The sequence below is a fragment of the Anas acuta genome, chromosome 1 (genome assembly GCF_963932015.1).
Source record: "Anas acuta chromosome 1, bAnaAcu1.1, whole genome shotgun sequence".
NCBI lineage: Eukaryota > Metazoa > Chordata > Aves > Anseriformes > Anatidae > Anas > Anas acuta.
Genome location: NC_088979.1, coordinates 55,387,132 through 55,408,043, shown reverse-complemented (window position 1 = coordinate 55,408,043; position 20,912 = coordinate 55,387,132). Strand labels below are relative to the sequence as shown.

Here is a 20,912-nt window from a genome sequence, read left to right as displayed (position 1 = left end):
CAAGTTTGGGTCTCCCAGTGAACTTTGAAATTTCTTCTGTTATTAGATTAAATCATAAAACGAGTGAAACTTTTAGCGGTGTTATCCTCCTTTTGACACGCTGTGATATGTTCTGCTCTCACAGGCAGACGCTGTGCAGGTAATCGCTGCCCTGTGATCCTAGATCTTATAATGTTTCTCATAACTCAGAGACCCTTTGCAGGATCTATAGTCCTTTCTTGCTCTTCCATGTCCCTCTTCCCCTTTGTTCTCTGAATGTATTACCACGTTCAAGAGAACAACTCATTGCCTTTCAACGTTTAGGTATAAAATTATGATGTCTGTCAACAGCTGAATACAATGCTTTGGTCTTTGGACACACAAACAACACTTACAGCTATTCATCCTGAATGTTGCCTGTCATTAAAATGTAAAGCTCCTTTGGAAAAAAAAAGGTATGGCATAAGACACTGCGACAACTAACGCTATTTGATTAACCCCTTGAGTAGCACAGGATATTACTAATCTCATTAAAGAAAGGGAGAAGTATGTTGTTCGTAGATACAGCTTCATTGCAGGAGAACTCCCTCTGACAAGTGGACAATTAATTCCAGAGGCATTGATCAGGCATAGAAGTTGATCGCTCATTTCCTTCCTGAATGAAAAGAAAATCATATTCATGAAAGAACTGGATAGGATGGTGCTATGTGCTTTTTGCTCTAGCTTCTAAATTAAAAACAAACAAACAAACAACAACAGAAGGCAGGAATAATCTGTAATATTATCTTTTATTTCCTTGAATTTTCCTCCTCCCTTTACACTTTCTCCATTCAAACCATGGACAAGCACTAAGTCAGCCCCAAGTTAAATTGATTTCACACAAATTGTAGACCACTCATGAGAGCTGGGTACTTGCTATTCAAAGTGGATATTAATACAAGTACTCTGGTATGACAGTAATGGGTATCTGATCTTTTAAAATGCTTCATGACTCACAAACTGGCCACATTGCTGTCATGTATGCTACATATGTGTATGTTCAGGGCTCATTTTAAAAAGTAGTAACTTTAACAGTTTGGGAAACACTAGTGTTAATCAAGCCACAGTAGCAATATTTGCTTTAATACGCATTATTGGCAATTACAGCAAGAAGCACCAAACCAGCGAGCTTTTATACATCTCTCTCCCTACAGCTCCTGGAAGTAAAGGGTGAAATGGTACAACCACCAACTTCCTTGCACGGAATCTTTCACAAACCCAGCAAGATGAATTAGCTAATAATTATCTAAAGCAGATCACTCAGGTCTTTCCAAGTACACCTTGGAGATGTGCACTGAATGTACACATGCTGATGAAGTTTCAGAATTCCTTCTAACTATTCCTTCTCTTTGCTTCTGTGTCTGCTCCTTTGGGAAGGACCCACTTCCACCACTGCCCATGAGGTTCCTGTCCTCTCTTCAGCTGCTGACATCCCGAAGTGATATTTTGGTATTTTAATGGATGATTCAATAGCTCTATGTTTACATCAGCTCTATGTTTAGATTTGGTCAAAAAAGCCAAAGGAAACATTCATAATTAGTAATGAGAATGAACAACACATCAGCAAACACCACCAAGTTACGGTAGAAGTCTAAGTTTTGCCCGTACATTTAATACAGAGCACAGTTCTGGCCCCACAGCTCAGAAATGATACAAGAGGAATGGAAAATATTCAAAGAGTAACATCGTTGTAGAGAAGCTTGTCTTTACAAGGAGCAACCCTACAGCACTGAAAAGAGGCAATTGCGGGAGGATACGAGCAGCATGGACAGTGTGTAGGGATCAACGGTTTATGGTCTCTCCTAATACAGGGTGTAGGAGGAATTCAAATGAAGCTAAAGCACACTGTCATAGCAATTATTAGGCAATGATAAGGCTGTAATAAAAAACTTGCCAAAATTCATCACTCTCCTAGTGCAACTGCAGGGAAAGACATAAAAACAATAATGGAGCCCTGATAGACAGATACTAATACCTCTAGAGAAAAATAAAAGCCTGAAACACAGCGAGGCATTCTACACTGTATGCCACAGGCTTTTGTATTTGTCTTTTACCTGGGATATTTGAGAGCTTGTTTGTACTTATCTCAAATGCCAACAGAGTGTCAAGAGAGGCAAGTTTCTGTGTATCAAATCCACTGACTCTTTTTTGAGTTTCAGGGCTGAGCTGTTTTCTCAGATGTGGGAGGCTGGAAGAGCAAACATGAAAAAGATGGGCAGCCTGTGTTTCTGTACTGGTAAATGAAAGTGGGACATGCACAAATGGCTGGTCCCCAAGCTAAATTGCAACAACTGTCCCAGTCCCACTACTTAGGTCTATACTACATGGCATGATTTTATACCAGATTTGTCTAGGTCAGCCTAGACCTTTCGATGGGCTGAAACAAAGCCAGGCAATGATCTAACAAATGCTCAGTACATGCCATCAGGAATCCAGTGCTCACACTTGGGCTTTTCTTTACCCATGGCAGGGGGGTTGGAGTTAGATGATCTTTAAGGTCCCTTCCAACCCACACCATTCTATGATCCTACCTGACAGTATAGCTTAGAAAGCCTGTGGCTTTGCAAAGACTCCAAGTCGCTGCCTCTGTTTGCAAATCATCCTGGGTTCCTCTTCTAGAGACAACCTAGCAAAAATAATTCCCAGTTCATGGCTAAAAGGCAATGGCAGTGTGTGCAGTAATTGCACAGGGCTAAAGAATGGACTGTCAAAGTCTTCACATACACTGTTCACTAAAGCTTTCCAAAATCACTTTCAGTGTTTAAGAAAATGAGTCTGCTGAAGTAATGATACTTCAGACCAGAAACATATATATCATTATCGCAGATTATATCTGAGATCTCTAAACAGTACAAAAAATTATAAAGATATATTTTTTAAAAAATTACACGTGTTTGAAAAGTCTCCACTGGGTTGAAGGAAATGAATACTTGGGCACAGGCTTTGTTCTCCTGTCAGACATTTCCCAGAATGTCAGACATTTCCCAGGAACAAAGGCTTCATAACCTACAGCATTTTCATTTTTTCTATTATAAACCAAAATAATAATCAAAAGAAACATTGTGTCAGAGAAGCACTTAAATTTGTCAAATCCTAGGATGTAGAATATTCTCCTCCTGCTGCAATTGTTGATGCAATAAATAAATTAAATGAAAAAATAATAAGCAGTGCCAACCCTGAATGCGACATAATACTGTAAGAAGAGAAAACTCCACTGATAAAGCTTCATCTATTTCATTCATGAAAACACTTGATGCCTGAGACTGATGATTTCAGCTTTAGAGGATCATGTTCTTGCTTAGTAACTCCATTACTCTTGTAATTACACCTTGCTGTGACTGATAAAGACCTTTTTAGAGCAGGGTTTGAGATGCCCAACAGAGTCACAGAACAGTTAGGCTGGAAGGGACCTCTGGAAATCAGGTAATCACCTCCTCTTTTCAAAGTAAGGCTGATATCACAGTAATATCGAGCTCAGGGCCTTGTCCAGTTGAGTTCCATTTCCTGAATTTCAGTTCAGCAGAGACCAAACTTTGAAAAAAACAGAAAATTCAAAGAGAAGGCATCACCACTGACATCATAAGGCTTCTTTGCTGAAGCTGCCAAGAGCCACCAAGAGTTTTCCACATCCCAGGCCTGGGCTCCCTTTAAAGGGTGGAAGGCTTCATTAGGGCATGCTGGCAGAGCAGTGAAACCAGTGTGAGATGATGATAGTGGAGTGGCAGGGTGCGTATGGTACAATGAAGAGGGACAAGTGTTAGCATGAGATGGTGACAAAGAATTTATTTTGGCAGAGAATCCTCTTGCTAGAGGGAACTGTCTGCAGGTAGATGGTATATAAGGATGGGCTGAGTGTTTGATGATGGGATCAATGAAAATAGAGTAGTAAACTGAATTCTCTCCAAAGGTACTATAAAACAGCACCAAGGAGCTGTAAAATTTAGATGTGTGGTGCTGTCATAGAAAAGGCTCTGAATTTGAAGGGTGGTGATGGTTTTTGAGAACTTGACCTAACACAAGTAGTGCCAAAGTAAACAGGGTTTGAGGACCTCCTACTGCATTCTTTCCTGGGCAACCTCATCTTTCTGAGCAGGGTCACAGCAGTAGGTGCCTACTTGCAACCTGATTGTAGTGTGCCGTCAAATAGAGGACTTGCAGCAAGGTTAAAGTCCATCTCCTGACTTCTTGGATTCATTTCATCTGGAGGTCCCCTTAGAGTCTGGTTCACGTGAGGGAATAAAAGGAGTTGTTCTAAGGAAAAAGCAGCTTATTCACTTTTCTCCTTCTACCCTCCCCACTCCACCACCAGGAAGAGAGAACAGGTCATAGATGATGTCTCCTACAGGCACAGGGCTCACTGAAACCCATCTTACTTTTACAAGGGAGCAGAGGTAGAGGGATAAAATAATCCTCGCTGTCCCAATATATGCCTGTCTTCTTACCTCCACACCATTGTTCCTTTCCAGGATATCATTCTGAACCACCATTCTCCCTTTCTGTTTCTACCTGAATTCTTACAGTTCTTTTCAACAACTCAATGTCTTCTTTTCCACTTTCTCTTCACAGAAATAATTAGGTTCCTCATTTGTTTATTTTTATTTTAATATATTTTTTATTTTATATGATATTCAAATTATGTTTTATATAAAAAATATTATATATATATATATGTATTTAAAATTACATATTAACCAATGCCTTTAAATCTGAATCCTCATGTACTCCTATGGTAACCACATGCCTCTAGATACTTCCCTCATTTTCAGCAAAAGTAGGTTCCAGATCCTCAATATTTCAATGTAACTGTCCAGAGTCACTAACATCTTTGGAAAAATGTATGAGAATCTTACACTTCATAATGCGTTTAATTCAGTCTCCCCAAATGAGTGGTAGGTTCTTGTCAAAAGCAGAGAGAATTATGAGAAACTGGGATCAGCTGAGGAATTACTAAAAGCAAAAACAACAAAAACAACAAAAAACAGTGATGGAATCTGCATACTTCAAGAAATACTATGGGGTCTGTCCCCCACCTCCTTTCTTGAATAGTATATCTGAGAAATTTCTTGCTCAAATGATGCTGTGTTTTCACTATTTCATCACCTTCTATAGCATCCTACGGTTTCACAGGAATCCAAATCAGTACAAAGGTTTTCAAGACCTTCCTGCAGGAAAATGAAAATGAACCCAGGGTTTTGGTCCCTCTATCATCTGAGGACCTGGCCAGGCACTCCACAGTGCCCATCTGTGTACAGCAGATGGGCTTCCTTGCAAAGGAAACAAAAGCACAAGGGAGGGGGCTGCCACACATCCTAGGTGTGCCCTGATATGCCCTGGACTGGCTGCGACCAGGGTACATACCTCTCCTAAGGCTCTCAGATGTATTGCCATGTTTCCTAATCTAGAAATAGTCTCAGAAAACTTGCATTTTAAGCTCATAGATCTTCTTAAAATTAACTGCAGCAGAGTTAGTGCTCTGCTTTGCTCTAATACACATTGAGCCTTTATCAGAGAGGCAAAATACAGGAGCATTCTTAATTACTTATTTTTAAATGTGTGACAGATATGCAACAATTTGAATGTCTAGACTATAATTTACATAAATACATTTTAAACCAAAACATTTTAAAATTATTTATTTCCTGCTTCTATGCTTAAGTGCTTTGCTGGATTGGGGCCAGACTGCAGGATCGAGCCGAAGGTGCATAAATCAATCCTTCAAAGAAATATAATGTTCATAAAGACTGTATTTGGTTGAGCAAATTTAGAAGAATGAAACCAACTATGAAGAGAAATTAGATTGGCTGAAAATTAATAAAGCACAGCTGGAATTATTCGATTCATCCATATTTGTTGCTTAAATGGCTCTAGGGCTAAGTCTTGCTGAAAGAAGATACTTCAAGACTCAGGGGTCAATTGCTTTTGGAGACAAATTGACCTACAGGAATACACTTGTCTAATTTGGTTCTTGCAGTGGGGCAAGTCTAGAGAAATATATAACCAAAAAACCAATTTAGATTCCAGTGAGCAGATATCAGAGGTCAAGCTTAAGGTTCCCATAATTTTACATACATATACTAAAAGATTAATAACTTTTCAAGCTGGTGAGTTTCTTCACTAAAAGCAAAGGCTTACAGATAACATCTTAGAAACAAACAACATATGTGCTTATTTCACATTCTCTTGGATAAATACCACACAGCCAGTTCACTGCTTATTGTTGTGGCAAGTCCTGCAGAAATTCATATAATTTGGCCATACTCAGGGTGTGCAAGTAATATTATTGCTGGCTCAGCTCCTAGAAGAAAGCATGTTCAGATCTCACAATCATTATCTCAAAACAAATTCTATGTGCCAGTTCAAGCATTAGACTTCTAGTTAACTGGTCTTAACTATTATTATACTCAGGGATACAACCTGCCATAGTTATTATGTAGCTTGAAATGGGGCCTTCTGAATATGGGTATCCATTCTAAATATGGTTTTCTCCTGAAGAGATTTTGTATGTTCAAACATCGGTATCATTCAAAATCAGGAATGTACTTTATAAAACAGCAGCAAAGTGGACCAGTATTAAAATACAAAAATATACTGTAGAATACAAAGTTATTTTAGATATAAACAAGCCCTGAGACTGGCAGTGGCCTTCCAAGAAATCTACAAAATGTAAACCTGGAAGTTTTCTTAAATCGTGGAACTAATAATATTTCATAAAAGCATATCAAAAAAGCATATTGCATGGGAGATATATTGTCCTGTGACTTTCAATCTGCAAAGGCCCATGAGTGGAAAAAACTACATGATCCAAACAGGAGGAGGAGAATAATTTTATTGCCAGACTCCATCTTTTTCTGAACAGTAATCCATTCTTTATTTCTTGAGTGATAAAGAAACTGTATCTTCTCACAACCAATAAGTAAAGAGATTCTGAGAACTGGGGTAAATTTCTAACATAAGCAACTTAAATGAAAGACGTCAAACTCTAAGTGAGTAATTGTACAACAAGCTCATCCACTGAAGGTCTGAACACATGAAGTTCAAAGACTATGTTATTCACACAGTATAACATAATTTTTATGCTACGGAAAGCTTAGATCCCACGTAGCAGTACTATTTCTGCATTTAAAGGCTTCTGGTTGGCTCAGCTCTACAAATAAAGCATTGGTGAATTTACCTGTATAGTTCTCTGCGTGCCATCAATGGTGACAGACAACAGGGGTGAAGCCAGGTTCCACTCGCTGGTCACGTTTAGTTTCATCCCATCAACTTCCACCTGTTGTGACACCAAACAAGGCTGTTACTATGAAGACAGACAGAAAACTGATCTCAAGTTCATTACTGCATACAAAGCAGCGACCATTTTAAAACAGATGGCTCCCAAACAACCTGTCATGTTTACTGCTTCTGCCATAAAAGACAGGGTCCAACAACAGAGTCTTCCAGCTATCTCTGGGGAGAGGTGAAGGACCTGTGAACAGCTGCCTCTGACTAGCAAGGTTTCAAGTGATTTCCAGCAAGTAACAAACAGCCATCCAACTTTTAAACCTATCTGGACATGCTACATTTACTGCAATTAGACAAGTAATGCATATAAATTCCAGTGACACCTTGCAACCCACACAACAGGGCTTGCATATAATATTCTCTCCAAGGACCAAGGAAGAACTTTTCCTAGGCTTCTAATGAAGGGTTTTGCATTGTTATCTTAATTAATATGAGGCAGTAATTAATTCTTTGGTATTTTACCTCAAAGTTCAGAAAAACTTTGCAAATTCTGTCATGTTTTCTCTCGATGTGCATCTGATCAGAGGAACACAATTCCTGGCTTCAATGCCAATATGGTTATCCAGATAGAAATTTCAAAAAAATGCACCAAAATCAACCCAGTCTTTACACAAGACTATTTTGTGGGAAAATTCATGAGTTCTGAAGGAAGTATGGGCACACTTGTGTATCAGAGAGAAGGTGTAATGACACTCTGTCATTCTTCCACTGTATAATACACACATCACTCATTCAATATTACAAAAGTCTCAGAGGAAAAGCTGGATTGTGAAAAAATGCCACACACAGAATAACATAATTACCATTTAATATCTGTGGCGTGTTTTGAATACTCATCATGCTAACAAAGGTTGATAAATAAGATTTCATTTGGAAGTTACACTATAAACACAAGAAAAAAATACGGTAGGCTCATTTCCCTCCTCTACCAGAATCTCCAAAATATTTTCAATCAGTAAATTGCAGACAATATTGATAATGACACAAATATTGCATACGTTCTCAGCACAAGGAAATCACTGCATCTGGAATAAAAGCTGAGCCCATATTTTGTGAAGTAAAACTCAGAAAACCTGCTCCTTTAGATCTCATACTAATCATTATTTCATCTTATAATGAGAACAGGCAACTGTAATCTCAGTGTGACTTAAAAGAAATCCATAGCAGACAAGTGCAGAGGAGCAATGTGTAATTTGATAATTTTTTTCAGTTAAGGAAAAAACCTCTGGCTTAAAAACCCTCTAATTTTATAGACTTTAGTTTAGAACACAAAATCTGTCTTTTAGTGATGCAATCTACTCAATTTCCAGAGGCTTTAGTTAAAAATAAAGTTACATGCATAGAACATGAAGAAAAACAAGTCATTTATAATGGTTCAGCAACAGGCCTGATTAGCTGGCATGCTTCAGGTACTTTACGCTGCTCCAGTGATGCAAAACAGCCATAAACCTGGCTTGAGTTAAACCAGAGCTGCAGCTGGTTTGCATTGCCAGAGCATGGAAAAGCAGCTGGAATATACCAGTGCATCCAGCCCACTGGGTCCAGCAAACCCGAATCAGCAAATACTGCCTTTATTGAGAACAACAGAAACAACCGAAAAAGGCTGGAGAAAAGCAAATCTGGTGCTCTGCCTCAATTCTCTTTGACTAGCAATTGTAATTATTTAAAAAAGCTCCTTTTTACAGTGATAGCAACTGATACAGACTGGTATATAACCTGGGCCTGAAAACATCATTTGCCATATTTCTCCAGGGGAGGAAGAGGGATGCTAGAAAAGCACACTAGACTCTTGGCCACCAAAAAAACTTCAGTTGCTCACCATGCTTTTTGCACTGCAGCATTTACACATGGCCTCATAGAAAAGCTACAGCTGATGCCTACAATCCTACTGAAGGGCGTTCCAGTGGCGAGCTATAACTCAGCATCTCTGCACCAAACTCAAATTAATCATTAGCTCTTTTGCTACTGTACAGAATAATAGAAGAAAAGTAAACCAGGTGTGTCACAGCAGTAAACGACTTCCTTAAAATCCCTCACAAGGGTCTGTACAAGTCCAGCCATCATTGATTACAGATTAAATTAGTATCAAAAAAATTGCTGGTGGAAACCACCCTGAAAGAAAAGATATTACCAGTTAAAGCCCACAGCAGGCCTAAACAAACTGTGGCATTCTAGGAAAACTACGATTGCTTATGTGGAATAGAAAAACCCGCAGAGAGCATATTGCCTCTGCTGTATTTTTTCCATTCAAGAAAGAATAAAAGGACAGGGGGAAAAAAAAAAATGTTATTTGAATTAATGCACATCCCAGTAAACTGCAGCAGGATTCTCACAGAACTGAGCTACATGCTCTTAAACAGATGCTTTCACCTTTTGGGGCTCACCATGGTACAGGTGAAGATGATGTGAAGTCAAGAGGATCACAGGAAAGTTGGCTCCAATGGGTAGGGTGACAGAGCCAGGAGTTCACACCATCAGAGAAAATGAAAAAAGACTGAGGATAAGAGATTGGCCACTTAGTGTGTGTTATTTTCAAAACAGACAGGGAGGGGAAAGAATAATAATAATAAAAAAAGAGGGTTGAAATCAAACAAATACTTTACTTAATAGAGCAAATACACCTTCCTTCTGCATCTTGGCAGCCAACAGCTGAGCAAAGATCGTTCATGAAGGCGGGGAAGAGGTAAGACACTAAAAGAACTTGTCAGACATTGGCATTTGCCTTCCTTTCTCCTCTAGCAACAGATATGACAAAGGAAGCTAACAAATAGCACAATACTACTAGTGTTTTTTTGTTTTAGTCCTTGAGCAGTTGTTGGGGGACAGGATGACTCAACTAATGAAGAGTTACATTGACTGTTTCCTTTTTATTTTCTTTCTGTGCTCACAACACAGCCAGCAAGGAATCATCACTCAATGGATATTAAGACTTGTACTCTACAGAGGAAATATCCTCCACAGAGATCAAACCACTTATGCAGTGGGCTGCGCACTGCTTTACATCACAACTATATGACTGGGATTTATCCTCGATTACTCAGTTCCAGGTGTGTGTCTATCTGCATATGCATGTCATCTCTGTGTGGGGGAATTATTCTGTGGTAATTGTGGTTGTCTGAGCCATTGCTAATACTGTGTCAATGTGGCATGGCGGTGGTCATAGACTTCATTTTTTTAATGCGATTTTTTGTCCCTCTGTAAGGGCATAGAAGATAAAAGTAGCCACAGTCCTCCCCTACAATTATTTCCAATTCAAAAGCTATTGTAAATGAGGCCTCAGAAAGAAGAATGACAAGTCCAAGACACGATGCTAGAAAAAGGTCAACAGCTTACTCTACTGTCACAACTCGCAGACTCTCACTGGCATGCACCTGAACTACACAAGCAGCAGCCCCTTCACCTCTTGTGGACTGAGTTCCTGATGTTCAGCATGATAGGTACCAGCTAACCAATAGTGCAAAGAGCTGCAAAGCATAATCTGCATTTAGTTTCCTTTAGAGAACATCATTTGGCATTCTATATGCATGTCAGGCAATTAAAGGAGGCAGCACAAGCCTGAGTGTTATAGCCCTGTTAATTTACTAATGCAGAGTCTCGGATACATCTGGCACATGTCACTTCTTTTCTCCTGGAAATGAAGGTGGTTTTCCAGGAGACTGGAGGGCAGCTCAAGCAGTTGTTTCCTGCCTGATGCTTCAAAGCATTATGCCTGCACATCTTCATGCCAGCCTTGAGTCTGACTAACTTAAATCTGCTGACCTGATTGCATGGTCCTAACTTTGGCTCCCAGCAACACGTTTAACTCAACTCCACTTCACAGAATCACAGAGATGTAGGTGTTGAAAGGGACCTCAAGAGATCATTGGGTCCAACCCCCCTGCCAAAGCAGGTTCCCTAGAGCAGGTTGCCCAGGTAGGCGTCCAGGCAGGCCTTGAATGCTTGATGCTTCTTGGCCTAGGGAATCCTGTCTGGTTACGCCTGCTGAGTGTATTGGGTTTACGTGGCAAGGTTTTTGTAGTGGAGGGACAGAGCCCAGCAGCTGCCCCATGTCAGATCAGAGACACCTCCAGGCAGCTCCAAAAGGGACCCACTGCTGTCCAGAGCTGAGACAGTGAGCAACACTGGTTGGGGCTCTGGGAGAGCAGATTTAAGGAAGGGGAAGAACTGCTGCACAACAGCAATTGGGAGAGCAAAGAGTGAGAACCAGCCCTGCAGATCCCAAGGTCAGTGCAGGAGGGCAGGAGGTGCTCCAGGCAGGCAGCAGCAGTTCCCCTGTGGCCTGTGGAGAGGCCCCTGGTGGAGCAGGCTGTCCCCCTGCAGCCCATGGGTCCCACATGGAGCAGATCTCCACACTGCAGCCCCCCCATGGGTGGAGGAGCCCCCGGTGGAGCAGGTGGATGTGGCCTGGAGGAGGCTGCAGCCCATGGAAAACTCATTCGTCCTTCTGTATGTGCTTTTTCTCCTATTCTTTGGACTGTATTTACTAATGACCTGGTCTGATTGCCCATAAAGCATTTTATTTTTTTCCAGGTTCTTCCAGCATTGTCCTGGGATACGCTAACAGAAGCAGAGGCCTGTTAATAGAAGGAAGTGATTGTCTCGCTCTGCTCAAAATTCTTCAGATCACATCTAAATACCACATCCATAAAAAAGACATTGACTGCTAAATTACACAAGGTTCCCATTAGTCCATTCCTCTGGCCTGTCTAGGTCCCACTGGGTGGCAGCACTGACTCTCTTGAGCACTTCCCCCAGTTTTGTGTCATCTCTAACCTCTGTGACCACGCACTCACGTTGCCTTCGCCAGGTTCTTGATAAAACTGTTGTACAGGACTGATCCCAAGACAGATGCTGGTAGTGCTCTACTTTTTACTGATTTCTGAGAGTAGAGTATAACCCATTAACTACCACCTACGGTGCCTGACCACTCAACTGGCTTTTCACCCACCTGGTTGTGTGAGATGGTGTCAAAAGACTTGCAATAGTCAAGGTAAATGACATTTGCTGCTCTCCCCTGGTCCACAAATCCAGCCAATTTATCATAAGAGGCAGTCAGGTTGATTAGCTCTTGGTAAATTCCTGCTTACTATTCCCTATCACGTTCTTATTTATGTGCCCAGAAACGTGCTCCAAGAGAACTCACTTTATGATCTTCCCAGAGACTGAAGTGAGGCTGACCAAGATGTACTTCCCTGGGTTTTGCTTTTGGCCTTTTCTGCAGACTGGTGCAACATTGCTATCACATCAGTCAGCTCTCTCAGGACCCTCGGATGCAGTCTGTTTGGTCATGGGTCGAACCCTCTCAATCCCTGATTTGATTCGCATCTGCCACTGGCTGTTCTCCTCCTCCCTGAACCCCTTCAATAATCATAGAGGCCAAGGACACCTTGCTGATGAAGAACAAAGCCAAGAAGTCAACAAGTATCTCAGGCTTACCTCTGCTGTTACTAAATCTTTTGCCACACTCAGCAAAGGGCTCACATTTTCCCTATTCAGCTTTTCATTAGTAATGAAGAGGCCGAAGCTCTTCTGGTTGCTCCTGACATTTTTTCTAGCGTCAAGGTAAACTGACTTTCCTAACACCATCCCTACATGCCTGGTCAATTTTTATAAATGCCTCCTTTGCATCCTGTCTCTGGTTCCACCTCTCAAATGCTATCTCTTTGCTGTGATTTCCATTCTTAGCCACCAATATACCTGACAGCTATTCTGAGCTTTTTTGCTCTATAGATCTGCCTCCTACAGAATCCTACCTGCCTGCCAAATAAATAAAGACTAAACTAAGCCTGAAGTCCTGTGTCTGCACTTTACTAATTCAGGATCCTGGAGGATTGCCACTATTTATTTCACGGCTCCCACAGCCAAGACTGCCATTGGTTATCATACCTCCATCCAGTTCTTTCTTGACAGTAAATTTCAGATCCAGCTGTATTTTAGCACAAGTCCAACCAGTACCCATATCAACCTGTTATCTCCCACATCCCTGATAAACCTTCCACCTTGAATCCTACCATGTTGCCCCTCCAAAAGATGTTAGGGAAGATAAATTCCCCTATGAGAACCAGGGTCTGTAATACAGAGATTTCCTCCAATTGTTTAAAGAAGTTTTATTCTACTTCCTCACCCAGATCAGGTAGACCATAACACACTCCCATCATGCTATTAAAAAAAAAAAAAAAAAGTAATTAATCAAGTCAATAGCCTTCAACTGCCCAAGTGATTTCTTAATCTGGATACTTGGCTTTCAGCTTCTCTGTAGGCACCAAATGATTTGCCCTCCCAAAGCCCATGGCAAATTTATGAACATGGATTGTCTTCTCCACACTTTGGTGAAGGATCTTTCTGTCCCCAAACAAGCAGTCATATCCCTGCTTCTAAAGCTCTACTTACCTGAACTCAACACTGCCTTAAAAAACACCATAATTTTACATGTACAGGTCACACAGTCTTTGATGTCCAATACTGGCAGTATTTTCATGACTGGCCTCATTTCACTGAAAAATAACCAATGATGAAAATGCCATAAAAAGGAATGCTTCTTCCTTTTGTTTCCATAGATAACTATTTTTTACACTTCCTTCTGAGAATGCTACATGAAGAAACTTGGTAGATGGATGCTTCCCTTAGCCCAGTAAGTTGTCTTAAAAGTTTTGAGTATCACAAGTAGCAGCAGTTAAAAACCCAAAAGATTATCTGCCAAAAAAAGTGCATGAAAGAGCACTATTTAGGACAGAGAGACCCCATGGCAAACAGTGCAGTGTATCGACAAACTGAAAAATGTTATAAAGAGAGAGTTGCTATGAGTCTGGAAATAATGGCTTTCAAATAAAATCTGAATTCACTGATGTTTGTATACCAGGAGTATCTTTGATTCAAATTAACTAGCTGTTTTAGCTTGAATTTCAGCTTGTAGTTGTTGACAAAATACATTCACATCAGATTAACAGGGACTGACCTTTTTTTCTCCTTTTCTTCAAGTGACTGTAAGGTTAGCTTTTTGGACTTTTGAAGTGGTTGTCCAGATGCTTTCAAAAGGAAGTTAAAATATGTGAGTTTCAACCTCATTAAAAAGGCCTTCTTTTTTTTAAACAAACTTTTCTTTTGTTCATATCGGCACTTACTTTTAAAAAAGACCCCAAGAGAGAGTTCCAGTCTATAGATCACTTTTCCTGAAGAAAGCTCTGTTAACTATTTATAGATCATGTCCTTTTGTACCAAACTAGATCAAGCAATTTATTCAGTGCATGACTGCAGGAGAGAAATTCATTTGCTCTAAGTGTCATCAAGGCAGCCTTTTACCTGCTATGAACAAGACCAGAAAGCTGAATTGCTGGGCTTTTATTTCAAATGCACATTTTGACATTGTGTGGGGTGCCATCATTTCTTTCAAATTTTCAAAGTATTAGCACATGCATAGAATGGGCAGTCCATAATCCCGGGAATAGGAAATAGTCCATAACCACTAGAATAAAGCGAACACATGTGCACGCATTCAAATTATCTCTCTTTGCTTTAAAGTAGCACATATAGATGCAAATTGCCAGGAGCTGCTTTAGTATGTCTCACTTCATAAGTGAGCGTGCCAGCCCAGAGACTGAGGAGGAGCACACAACAGGTAGCAGTTCCTCAGCTTAACAACAACAGAAGCAAAACAAAACAAAATGAGAGAGAGGTGATGGCCTTCATCACCTCTAATCAGCAAGAGTTTTCTCCTACCATTCACTAGGGAAGTTATCCTCTGTAAAACCGAGTAGAGAGGCTGTACGAAGTAAAAACACTCTACTGTGGGCAAATGGTTTGTTTCACTGCCTCCGTTTTCTTTGTGGAGTCATTACTAAGATGACGGTTCCTATTTGTAACCACCCCAAGCCTGCTAAAGCTAAGAAAAAAATACGAAGTGGAAAAGCAGTTAAAAATATAGCAAGAAAAGAAATGATCTGAGGAGAAAAGATGTTAGGAAATCATTGAAGTTTGATGGCAACAGCTTCAGGTACGCAAAGCACAGTTGGTTAGGGGAATACTTGCATTTGTTATCATAGGACCAATGCAGAAGAGAAGGACCATGACTAGCTTTACTTTTCCAGTTGCTCTACCACGACCAACTCCCTGGTTCTGCCTAGCCAACTACACTCCAGCATGGAGACATCACTCCAAGATGGCTGGGAAAGGGTGTAGGTGGTTGAAAGAGTACTGCTACTTTCCCGTGCGTGTAGGGCACTTTCAAATTTGCACTGCAATCAGCTTCCCTTGGCTGACAGGATAAAGTGTTGGGGTTATTCTCCCTTTTTTTTTTTTTTTTTTTTTTTTAAAAAAAAAATCTTGAATGGGTCTAGCATAGAGACCAATATCAAAATATGGGTTATTAGGAACATTATGCTAGTAGTGAAAAACACATTGGTAAAATAAATACTGATAAGGTAGATCTTGCTGGTTTTGGAGCTTTTGACTCATGATTTCTGCCTATATACTGAAAAAAATAAGCAAGACTGACTCCTAAATGACTTTCAGCTACATTTTCCATTCTTTCACTTCAGAGGCACACAGGTATCCTGCTTGACAATGTAAATTCCAGAAAAGGGGAGAACGATGTTATCATACCATAACATCACTATGAAACATGACAGACTAAAACTCATCCCATCATATCAGACAAAGGACACATTTTGGAATAGTTCTTTTTTAAAGCATTCATCATATATGTAGTTAGCCAAAGTTAATTAATACAAATTAATACAAAAGCTTAAAGCATATTATTTTTTTTTAAGTAGAGAGACCATATCACAGGAAGATCTGTGGATCTAAAACAGAGTCAAGACTTCATGAATTCCTACCCTGACTGCCAATGTGCTGCAGATTATTCATACATAACTGTCAAGTCTCTAATTCTTGTTTTCTTAACTGGGAAGGAGGGGATGAGAATTAATATTGGCTGTTGAGAAGTTCCCAGTACCACTATCCAGATATCTATTCAGGAAGATATCATCACAGAATATGACTTAGGAAGATTATTTAAAATTAAAGGAGACTGACAGACCTGTACACAAACACACACAATTTACATATGTGTATATATGTATTACTTAGTAGTATTAATTCCTACTGGTCTCCTTTCTAAACTGAGAAATAGGTATTAGGTAGACATCCATGCCTAATCTAAACGAAGCAGACCACAGCAATCCAAAGAGCATTTGAAATCAGGAGGACCGTGTCCATCAGCCGAACAGGATTGTATTATTTCACACATGATAAACAACTTGATATAGTGATCCAACAAAATCTGTAGGCTCCAAAATAGTTAATGAGAAAGAAAAGCATTGCTTTATTATGGCTGGAAGTTGTATTGCACCTAGGCCTAGTTAAAAAGGTGGATGACCACAGTAGATAGTTTGCCACTGATTTCAGTTACTTTTCCCATTGTACCACCATAGCCAGGCTATCTTCTTTTCAAATTAATAAACAGAATAAGGAACAGTAGAAAGTGTCTTTGAATTGCTATTGCATAATGACAAGAAGAAAGTACAATGGGCAACTGGGTATGGATTTCATCCAGCAGTTCCAACCTGCTGCTCTCAGCTGTCACAACAGGATATAGGTCAGCAGTAGTCCTTAGGATATCCCCAGCTCAAGATTATTCAACGCTTAAACTAAATGCTTTACATGCAAAATATCTGCTGGTACGTATCTTCCCCAAACTGCCCCTCAATGCGTCAGGACAATAAGCGCATTATGGAATAAAATTGTTTCTAAAGGCAAACTTATTTTTATATCATCTGTGATCCAATGTATGCCCCTTAATCAAACAGCCAAAGGGAACACCTCTGTATGCTGTATTAATCCACTGGATTAAGGAAATGGTATGTTAACAGATAGACTAGTTATACAGATTCTTGTTTATAACAAAAAAAAGTGGTTGTATGAAACCTCTTCTTACTTACAGCCTGAAGATAAAAAAGCAACTTTAGTTTTATTTCCAAAACTAAGCCTTGCAGAAGGGGAGGCTAGATGCAATTAAAAAACAAAACAAAACAAAACAAACAAAAAAAAACAAACAAAAAAAAAAACTGAAAACCTACTTCCATTGCTTGGTTTGTTTCCAAGTCTAACAACATCAAAATCAAAGGTAGGACTTTAACCGATGACTTTCACAAAGCTGGTCAGAAGTAATACCATCAACAGACGCTTACCAAATCTCTTCCACCAATCCCTGCTCCCTAAATACGCACTGGATTTCTCTCTTGATTATGTTTGGCCATTACTAAGACAGCAGTACTCATTTTTATCAAACGAACCAGTCATCTTGCAAAGAAAGGAAAGAACTGTAAGGAACTATCAGAAGTAATTGTAGGCATAGTATCTCTTTGGAAGGCCCTCCCCTAGTTTTTTTTTTTTTTTTTTTTTTTTAATAATAAACCCAGAAAAGGAAATAAGAAAGTCGTGGTTCCAGAGGTGTCAGCAATAAATAGAAAAGGGAAGAACAGAAGCCAGTGCACAAGGGATAAGGAAGAAAAGCTGAAGCAGCAGGGAGAAGATATCAGAAGAGTCATAAGCCAATTACACAAAAGAGGAAATACTAAGACGTTTTGAAGCATTTCCATAAGCAGAGCAAATCATGCAGCAATGTAAAAAAGATGTAAACATCTAATGCTATTTACCTTACCAGTTAATGGGATTGCATTGTTTATGTTAACAAACTGTAACCATGAATTCACTCAAAAGGCAGAAAAGTACTGTGGTGAATAGACACCTCTTTGAATTCTCTATTTCCTCTCGGTTTCAGCTACTCACATTTAAATGGGTGGTAGTGGTTTGCTACTGACTTTCACCAGATTCACTGTGCTAATAGAATAGTTAAATATTTTCCTCCAAAATGCCAGGTACATTAAATCCCAGTTCTAGTTTACATTTTGGGTTGAACTATCCTAATTACATTTTTAGCACATAAAAGTTGATATGGAAACTGTTCCACAAGTTGTTTGGAACACTCAGTTTTCCTATCTACGTAAATGTAGGGGAAAAAGTAAAGTGCACACCCTGAAATAATTTGGCATTAGAGACATATTACTGACATCCTTTAGCATTAAACAAAGATAATTTCCTCAACAGAGAAACCTCATGAAATGATTATGATACTGTAACTACAAAATTTCAGCCAGTACCTGCTAAACAACCTCTTTGTTTTAATCACCTCTGAATATTCAGACTTCTGGCAAATCAAAAATACCTATCCTTGTAACAGTTGTCAACAAAGATTGAATGTATTTTGCACTGTTGTAAACAACACACACAATCATCACTCCTTAAGCCATGTATTTACTCCAACTATGAGCAATTTTGGAGATATCAATTCAGAATAAATGCAGAGCACAAAATAATGTGATCTTTGTCTCAGTCAAAGAACAGGGCATCCTGACGTCACTGTTTACTTGCCTTTGCCTTTTTATATATCATGAGAAATACAGACTTCTTTTTTGAAGGTTTTGTCACAGAAGACATATTTTTAAGAATCATACCATGGGGCTGTCAATAAATACATTTTGGGCAGGAACTCTGTTATTATTTCTTGTATATAAGTAATCACTATCCTAATTTGTCTATGATATTTTTCTAAAACGTTAAAGGACAAAACATAATCTAACAGCTATCAATTAATATTCTCCAACGTAGCCACAAAACATCAGTGAAATTCCGAAGATGGGAAAATGTGGGAAGTTTAACTGTGGATCATAATACTTCAAAGCCCTAGCAGTCCCCAGAGATGCTAACATTTTCCTGCTTTTCCGTAGCACTTAAAACAAAGGTCCTATTCCTGACCCCGATAAAACTGGCCAGGCTCCATCTAACATGCATTGAAAAACCACGCTACATGGCAGGGACCCTCATACACTCACTGCATAAGGATTCTGCTATCCCAGTCACTTAAAACAGCTCCAACACCAGAGTGCAGAGATGCTCCAGCCAGGGATCAAAGAAGGGGAAAATCTCCAAGAGAAGTTTCTCTCTTCCCTTAAGAGAGAGGAGAGAAGAGCTCAACACAAGGACTGCAGTGAACTCATTCTGCTCCCATTTTCATAGTAAGTTCTCTGCCCGGGGCATCCCTGCTCTCAAAGCAATAAGCCAGATACTACAAAGAGAGAACATACATACGGTGCACAAACAATTGGAGTTTACCTCCAGTGATGTGCTACAGGGGAGCACCAGTCCATCATTTTAATTTCTTAAAAAGTGTGAAATTCACTCTCTCTTACTAAGAAACAAGACTGATTTTTGACATTGTAACAGAAAGAAGTAATTGGAAGCCTCACAGAGCCTGGGAGGTGCAAGACAAAAGATCACATTAAAGATTTTGCTCTGAACAAGCCTGTATTCAGAAAATACAAGAAAATAACTGCACAAACAAGGTATTTTGTTGGTTTGTTTTTGTTTTGTTTTGTTTTTAAGAAACAGGGCTTCCAGCATTCTGCACCTAAAATCCGAAAGAATCAACACAGCTCATGTGGGAAATTTAGGAACTTCAGTAAGGAAACCAAAATTGTAAGTCTACCCCAATATTTTTGAAGAGTTCAAGAGAGATTCTAGGCAAATATATCAACAGGAAATGTAATACAGTACTAGTACAAAATCATGGAAAATGGAAAACGAAGAGGTAGAAAGAAAGTGTTTAAAAAGCTGAAGACTTTCAAAAAATCCCCAAAGCAGGTGAATTAAAGTTAAAACACTAGCAAACAAAAATGAGTTTGGGATTCAAGAAAAAGCCAAAATAGCTAGCATAACCCTAGGTCAAAAAAGCAAGGGACAATGTCTCAAATCAGGGAAATAACAGTCTAAATGAGGGCCCTACCTTGAAAGACATATTAACAAAGCTAAATTCATGCATTAAAAATCAAACAGAAGTGGAAGAGAGAGAGGACTATAAAAAATGTTCAATTGTGTATACATAATTCAAGGCCTCATTATTCAAAAGAAGGTGACAAATGAGGACAGTACAGAAAGAGCACCAAGGACGGAAGGGAGGCTTGAGTATACTGTTATACAAAATAGCAAAAAGCTGAAAGGGTCAGCACTCAAATGATTAGCAACAGCCCTACCTAATACACTCCACCCCAGATGCTTCCCATCTAAAACGACCTCCTTGACACCACCATGTCCAACGCTTTGACTTTCAGACAGACTTTGGCAAACAGAGGACGGGCAGGAATAATTACACCTTTTGGAGATTGTCGTTGTTGTCATGGCTCTTGATTGGTATGAGCAATAGGAGAGAATTAAGGAGAAAAATTAGGATTTGTCAAGAGGAATCTCCTAACCCAACGAACAAGAAACTTCCCTTGTGAACCAACGCCTCCTCCACCTCACTGGTCAGGGCTTTCTGTATAAGCTGTGGAATAAATACTCAAGAAAGAAGGTAGCACTGTCCCTTCAGGTTTTCCTCAACTATCTTTCCCAAGCACAAGGATACAGATGTTTTCCAGGATGGCTGATCTTCTGTGAGGGACTGGGATGACTCTAAGAGCTGAGAAGCAGGATTTGGGCTCCTTTACCCTCTGCACAAGGCAGAATGCAGCAAAGGGCTGCCAGGAAACAATACCCCAGTCATAATTCTTCCCAAACAGCTC

General features: G+C 39.7%; 1 protein-coding gene across 2 annotated transcripts in view; it reads right to left on the bottom strand.

Moving 5' to 3' along the window:
• Positions 1-20,912, bottom strand: part of PCCA (propionyl-CoA carboxylase subunit alpha) — a 278,772-nt gene that overhangs the window by 64,173 nt on the left and 193,687 nt on the right. For both annotated transcript variants that reach the window (XM_068677675.1, XM_068677680.1), the window contains exon 20: positions 7,190-7,288. In XM_068677675.1, coding sequence (XP_068533776.1) covers positions 7,190-7,288 — 99 coding nt within the window. The remainder of the gene's footprint in view (positions 1-7,189; positions 7,289-20,912) is intronic.